Source organism: Sycon ciliatum, chromosome 2, assembly GCF_964019385.1.
Source record: "Sycon ciliatum chromosome 2, ocSycCili1.1, whole genome shotgun sequence".
Taxonomy (NCBI): domain Eukaryota; kingdom Metazoa; phylum Porifera; class Calcarea; order Leucosolenida; family Sycettidae; genus Sycon; species Sycon ciliatum.
In genome coordinates this window covers 13,386,409-13,394,299 of record NC_088644.1, presented here as the reverse complement: position 1 = coordinate 13,394,299, position 7,891 = coordinate 13,386,409, and the positions used below count along the sequence as shown (strand labels likewise).

Below are 7,891 nucleotides of genomic sequence, written 5' to 3'. Positions count from 1 at the left end.
ATGGAGAGAGAGAGACAGAGAAAAAACTATTAAGAATGCTTGTATCTTGGTTAAAAAGATCAAGGCAAAAAACTATAATTATATTATAATTAGTACATATAAAAGTTGGCCAAATTTGTAATGCTTGACTTGGTAAATCAAGCAAAAATATTGCTAAAAATGTTACAATTAAAATTGTGGTTGCAATGAATACAAACCTAGCCAGCAAATTCATTTTACTGAAAAGATATATAGGCCAATGCTCACTGTGGCGATTATCATTAAATTACGATTTTATCGCCATTGTTCAGGAAAGTCAAGTGCAATATAGTGAAGTAATCAAACCCTTTTCCCTAAGACTACCACGACCCAGCTGAATATGCCAGGGGAACGGACTATGAATTTTACTTTGAAATGCTAAAAATGCTGTTACTGTGATGGGTGCAAGAAATCAACTTGAAGCATTGCAACGGCGCAAACTCCCTAATACTTAGTAAACTCCAATTTTAACTTATAAGCTCATTTTTATGCAGAGGAGCATGAGCTTGTGACCGGTACATCTCAAAGAGTCAAGAAAGACACTGCTGCTGCCGCTGGTGTGTATCAAGGCATAGAATTCTCTACTGTCAACTTGGATCGAATGAAAACAGAGTCGATTGACTCGCCAGAAATGTTTCCTACACCCTAATACATAAAAGACAGAATAGCGGTTACTCACATCGGGAAGACCGAATCCTTCAAAATAATTACACCTGTGAGAAGGTCCTGACCATGTTCGGCTATGCTATCTAGTATCTAGCCAGACTTCTTCATTCGTTTTTGGCGCGCTCGCACTCGATCCGCTATCAACTGCCGATGGTTGTCACGCGAGCGCTTGGCGTGTCGTCTTGCACGATCTTCCAGCTGCCGTCCCTGAAGGTTTTGGTGCGCTTGGCTGACGTACACAGCACACTTCAGTCCTTCCGTCCAGCTGCAGCATGTATACAAGGTATCAGGAAAAATGTCGCAATAAAAATATCTGTACAGATGTCTCGCAATTGCGTGGTCAGAAGCTTATGATCAACTACTAGTACGCTAACCACTGACTCTGTACTGATGCACCACCACTAGACTGATGCACCACCAATAGACTGTAAGCACAGTCAAACACACTTCAGCAATAGAAACAATAGACGGATTATGTTGCCTGTTCCCTGGCAGATGTCCAGCATCGCCAACCTTTGAAGTAGCTTTGCATTCCAATAAAAAAATACCAGCAACTGTTACTAATACATACCCTGTAGAATTACAATACCAGTTATGGTTGCATGGCACTCAATTGGTGGCAGATTTCCTCGACGTACGCATGCATGCGCCAAGCACTTACATGTTATAATCCTTGACATTAGCAGCTTCCAGCACAAATGGCCGTTCGCCGGTGATGACTTGAAACGCATAACAGTGGCCGTAACCTGCTGGTTAGCCGTACATACCGCACACCGAATCCACAACACGATGAGACAATCATGTCATAATTATGATGAAGACTTGGAAGCACAAAGGGGAAAGGAGATGGAAGACCGAACTATTACTTGCACCATAACTCATCTTTGTTACATTCATGTCATGGGGCAAAGGGCACAACTATGAGCCACTCCCTATTTGTGCTACTCACTTTCCAGTCCTGGTGGACCACTGGCTTGTATCCGCGTTACGTCAGCCAAGCGGAGGTTATGAACAGTAGAACCTGCACGTGTGCGTACACGCACACACACACATACACATGTACACACACAAACACACACACACACACACACACACACATACAGTCTAGTGGTGAAACGAAAATCAAAGCCCAGTAGCCGAATCTTTTTTGGCTTAACGAGCGAACGAATATTCTTTTGGCACTACAGGTGACATCACAAGTCATGCTCTCCTCTCTGTCATTTGATTGGATATTGCCACTATTATTACACTTTATTAGGCATGACAAACGGTAGTGCCACATAAAACGTACTGCCACAGGATACTTTGAAGTTCATACATGTTATGTGCAACATTGGCAGTCCAGTATGCGCATACATCTGCACATGCAGTACAAAATCACAGGGCAGGCTATGCACTGCACTCTACTATGTTCGGCGTGCATGCATGTACATGCAGTGCATTCGAAGTGACGTAACGAATACTCGAACGTGACAAACCGAACGAATATTCGAATATTCGTTTCACCACTATGTTAAAGTCAAACACACACACGTACACACACACACACACCTGCCCATCGCCGAAGCGATGATAGCGAACACGCTATGATTGACATAGCAACTTGTGCTGGGATTACACTATTCAACAGCTTGCAAGGCTGATGAATTGACCACCACTAATTTTAGCCTGGTCTACACCATACGGCTGGTTGAAGTGGCTTTTCTGGCCAATGAATCGCCATTTTTCATTTTTCTTCAATTTTTTAATTTGCACACACATACCACACAAATATTATGAGATCCAAAACTGGAAAAGAATGTCAGAGAGTGCTCTACAGGGCGCATTACATACTCGTGCACCAATTGCAGCACCACTGTACTCCGCTACATGATTGGGACCAGTACATGTGTAGGGCATCATACCTCTGTGTCCCAATTGCCGTGATCCATTGCCTGTGAACTTTGGATCCATGGTCAGGAGAACGTGAGCCTGCTTTTCAGGAAAGTCACCAGCATGATTCACTGCGGTAGTATGCAGCACCAGCAACAAAGAGCGGAGAGCAGCACTTTGTAGCAGCAGCAGCAGCAACGGCAGCCACTAAGCAGTGTATGGCTACCAGCAGCAGTAGCAGCAGCAACGGCAGCCACTAAGCAGTGTATGGCTACCAGCAGCAGTAGCAGCAGCAACGGCAGCAGCAGTACTCACCCCAGGCCCTCACTACACAGAGGCCGGATTCATTATTACCAGCAGCATGCACAACGCCACATGGGCACATACCTGTTATGTTGCTTAGACGGGAGCGCGACTCCACTTCCTTCCAGATGAGCTCTCGGCCATCACTGGAGAGCCAGAAGTGCCTCTGGTGGTTCCTCTCCAGATCCTTAGTGTACTTTGTCATAACACAACCTGTGCAGGCAACACACAGACAACACATGTTCCATGCACACACATACACACACACACACACACGCACACATGCACATGCACATACGCATGCACAGCGTTGACAGCACACCGTCATGGTCGCAATCAAGTAAACCGGGGTGCAGTTGGAATGCCGTTGGTAAGTGACCAGGTCGCTCATATGCCCTTGTATTGTCATGCAGAGAGCAGTATCATAAAGTAGCACAAGAGCACCCCACCACCTCGTCCTTTCGTGGCCGTACTGTGGAGGTGGTGTCCTGTCTGGAGGTCATACGGTACATACCGTGTTCACACATTGCACATTGTGCATCCAATCCGTACTCAATCATTAAGTTACCTTTGAACAGATGCGAGCTCCACACAAGAGCATGCCAAGTGTGACCTTTGTACACTAAGGCTCTCACACCATACAAAGTTGTGGTCTGCCATACGATTTCCCTTTCCTAAGTTACCTTAGCTGTAAAATCAAGGCCCTTGCGAGACTGGGTGCTTGAAGGTAACCGGAGTATAGATTGACTGCACAGCATGTGTTCTGTATACAGGGTGTGTGTTGCATGACGGCCTCCAGACAGGACACTGCCTCCGAAAGACGGCCACGAAAGGCTGGCGGTTGTGGGGTGTTCTCGTGGCACTTAACGACGGCACTAGGGTTTAGCTGGTGCTAGCGGCCGTCGTGAGATCCCTTCGGAAACGGACACGATAATTTACTCTCTTTTTTTTTACGATACTTTTTATCTTCACATAACATTATGCTCCTAGGATTACTGACGGCTGGTACATGGTAACATCTCTCCTGCTGTGCAGCTGGGGGATCGGGCACAACACTGCAAGGGAATGCACGGCAATCGCTACTCACCGCTCTGCATGGGGCCCTTGTAGATGGTGTGGTACTCGAAGCAGAACGTGCACACCCACACCTCAAACTGGCCCGCCTTCTGCGCGCACTCCCCACCGTGAAATATGTCTCCGCACAGACGACAGTGATGACGCCGATTGGTCAGTGTAAACTCATCACCGCAGTATCCGCAAGTCGGTGCCTCCTCATCTTTCACCCAGTACTTGTCAGGGCAAAACGCAGGAGCATTCTCAAAGGGACCTGGGCCAGCAAAACATAAATGAAATGTCAAAATCTAAATCAATAATGATAGTACAGTCAGACCTCGCTTGCAGCCCCAGCATAGCAGTAGGTGAATTCCAATTGAACATTAACTTTTACTACTTGCAACACACACCACCTGGGTGGTGCACTGCCTTTAATAGTGGGTAAGATTATTTCAATGGTGTTACTCATCGTAACTCCACTAAGAACATGGGACAGACATAGTGGTGGCGTGCCAGTGCAAAGGCCTTGCCAGACGGTATTTCTCGGCACTTGCAATATGCAATGCCAAGGCAAATCCAGCTAACTATTAAATCGCCAATCGAGGCTATGGAGGCTTATGCTTTACATGACATCTCTAAAAAAATCTTTTTTTCTTTTTTTTTAACTACAAACGCCGAATAACAATCTTGATAGAGAACATGAGATGCCTCAGCTTCACCACGATTCCATGGCAGCAGTTGCTCAAATATCCTCAAGGCGACCACATACACGACTAGAGGACATAATTATTAGGGCTGAAACGATTATACCGAATAATCGAGTACTCGTTTGATAACTCTAACGATCGAGCAATCGTTTAGATTACCGATTACGATTATTTTGCGTTTTTTAAATTTCTGTCCAGAAAGTATTGTAAACCCTCGTTTTGTGAAGTTTGAATCAGTTTCCGCTGAGAGTATGCAGTTGCCAGGGGTATGGTTCATGTTCTGAGGTTAAATTGACTTCAAAACTGCCATGTTTCGGAGCTACCCTTTCACTAATGCAGATTTGTTGGTATTATGAAGGCATAGTTTGTGGAAACAGAGTAATGTTTGCACAGAATTATGACTCTATTTGCTAACGATTATAATCGATTACTCGATCGTTAAGCTAGAGAGTAATCGATACTTGAAAATCCACGATCGTTTCAGCCCTACTGATTATGTGTACAGTCATGCAGACCTCCAGTGTCAGTAGTACATCTACATCTACATCCACACCAGCTAACCAACATGATGCCTCCCATCTCACTGCAATTTACAATAGCTAGAGTTCCCAGACTCACTGCAATTTAATAATTATGGTTTTATTGGTCTACTTGGTCTACCACTGCACAGTTGTATTCTTAGCACACTAGCACACTACCAGGCTACACAGCCTACAGTACTCTTTGACACCTAGCTTTGCGGTACAGGACTGACTCTGTAGATCTACCGGTTGTAACGTCAGTACATTTAGGTCTTATCTTACCTAATGCTGCGGTAGACGCATGCACTGCTCCGTTGGACGGTCTACTGCTACTAGGACTAGGCGACAAGCTTGCCGACGGTCTGGCGGAGTAATCGGCTTCGGAAGGGCTCCCGGCCTGGCCCGTTGCCAGGCTTCTACTCCGCCATTGCCGACCCTCACCGCCATTGCCACTGCCACCGTCACCGTCTTCTCGTGACACGCGACGGTAGGCTGAGGAGATGTTGCTGCCTGAGGACGCCCTGCTACTGCCGTAATCACGTCTGCTGCTGCGAGTCGACGAGCCGGAGCCAGTGGAGCTGAAGGAGTGCAGGGATGGGACCTTGTCCTCGCTCTCCTTTGAGCCACAGCAGCCCATTGATTCGCCTTGAAACGCACTAAGACTACAGTACTAGTCTCTGGACCTCTTGATAAGTGCTCGCTACAGTGCCGGCACTATTTCTTTCTAAAAGCTGAGCAGCTGCTTCGGACAACCCAGCACAGCAAGTGGTAGCGCGCTCATGGCTAACTTGCAATGTTCAGCTCGCCACTTTCACAGCCATACACGGTGGCCTGGCGGGAGGAACAGGAGCCCTGGAACGAAAATAGTATGTTTAAACGTTATACTGCAGAAAACTCTTGAACTGTTAGGAGTGTTACGCAAACCAGCTACAGCTGACGAGACACTCAGAAACTGACGATATTCGCTAGCGTTCAAATATTTATTTCCGCAAAGGGTAGTGGTGCAGTCAGCTCAGGTCAGGGTCGACACGGTCAGAAGCTCGAGATTTTACACAATCATTCACGATCGATCGCGTCAAGTCACATCACCATGATCTGACACTGCAATAAATAATTATTGCAGTGATCGTGATGTGACTTGAAATTTTAGCGCTGTAATCATTTTACTGAATCAGTAATGACAGTATCTTCACGTGTCGTTCCCTGAGCTCTTGAGCTGAGCCTGTCAGCTAGGCAGATCAGACATGTCGCTTCGATCTTCCTTATGACTTATCTAGGGCCAGTAGGCAGTAGCCTGAGTATGGGACATTGGAGTGGATCATGGAGTGGGACTGGAAAGTGGATTCATGCATAAACTGTACTCTTGACCTCCTATCCTCCAGCGGTCAAAAAGTCCAAGGTACTTTCCCGCGGTGATACATGTAAATCTCTAACCCTAGTCCATTGTCCATAATTCATTACTTCGAATAGCGATGAATAAAACTACATGCATCTTCCACTTCCAGTTCAATGCCTTTTCCTCACCGTCATCATCAGTGCCAGTGGAGCGCTCGTCACTAGCCCTTTCCCAAAGATACTCGCCACTTTTTTCGCAACTTTTGGTTGTTTCGGGAGAAATCGCAACTACTTACTTGCGCAACTAATACTTTCTTCATTTTCTCGAACTATTTCGCAACTTTTCCGCAACCTTGGCCCCATGACATGGGGTCAAAAGATCAAGTCACAGACTACATGTCGGACAAGTGCATACTCGCTCATTTCTCGCCTGCCTTCACTCAGACTCATTTCAGAGAAACTGTTGATCAACGGTAGTAACGTCGTGCATTCCCTTTTCCGTGCACTGGAATGATGTAGGCTATAGGATACATGCAACAGGCCACTGGCACTGTGGTTCACAGCAGGAAAGGGTGCACGAGTTTGCTGTCGCTTCTGCTACAGGTATTTCTCCTCCTCTTTTTGGTGATTTTTGCACATGAACTCTCCAATTTTAAGTTGCGATGTTAGCAACTTTGGAGCTTTTTCTGAAAATATGGATGCGATTTCAGCAACCTGCACTTGTTTTGGCACGGTTGCGAAAAGCATAAGTTGCGAAAAATTATGGCATCTTTGGGATAGGGCTACTCGTCACATAATGGGGAATGTTAGATAGGAATACATGTACATTAGTATGACATAACCGTCGAAACAATCGATTAGACAGTGTTTACACACCTACAACTGTACATGTACACAATGTAAAGGCAACAAAGATAGCGAGGGCGACACTATCAGGTAAAAGCAAAGCAGCCTTCCACTTTAATTAAGAAGTGAAATAATTCTCTTTTTGTTTACATACAGTGTAGAACCGGATCAAGTAGATGGATGTGGAATGAAGTGGAGGTACATGTACAATGACGTCATGTACATGTAGTACTAGTATACTATACAGTATACTAGTAGATGCTGGGAAATCAGGCAATGGACGGAGGTGGATGGAGATTGAAGAAGGTGAACGGAAAATCAGGCCGGTTGGTCAGGTTTTAACACCGGACCAACTTTGCAGCTACCGCCACTGAGGAGGGCATACATACACGTCCCCGCCATATTATACACAAAGTATGAAAGACTATGGTACGACCGATCCAATTGAAAACTGCCTCCGGCGGTCCTAGAGATACAATGTAGAGGGAGGTGGAATGATGTGGAATGAAGTAGGCCGGGGAAGATGGAATGGTGTGGAGGGAGATAATTGAAAGAGGTAGAGAGAAGTGG

At 45.9% G+C, this 7,891-nt stretch overlaps 1 protein-coding gene across 2 annotated transcripts; it reads right to left on the bottom strand.

The window, feature by feature from the left end:
- Positions 1-25: 25 nt before the first annotated feature.
- Positions 26-6,149, bottom strand: LOC135808820 (uncharacterized). Of its 2 annotated transcripts, none has more exons than XM_065322049.1 (6): positions 5,423-6,149; positions 3,947-4,186; positions 2,944-3,072; positions 1,634-1,705; positions 1,346-1,430; positions 26-949 (listed from the first exon to the last, which is right to left on the bottom strand). In XM_065322049.1, exons 1-6 carry the CDS (start codon positions 5,775-5,777, stop codon positions 775-777), a joined length of 1,056 nt encoding a protein of 351 aa, XP_065178121.1. In that variant the 5' UTR covers positions 5,778-6,149; the 3' UTR covers positions 26-774. The 2 variants fall into 2 exon arrangements, with proteins under 2 accessions (XP_065178121.1, XP_065178120.1); XM_065322048.1 differs by having other exon boundaries at positions 1,346-1,433; positions 5,423-6,148.
- Between the last annotated feature and the right edge of the window lie 1,742 nt (positions 6,150-7,891).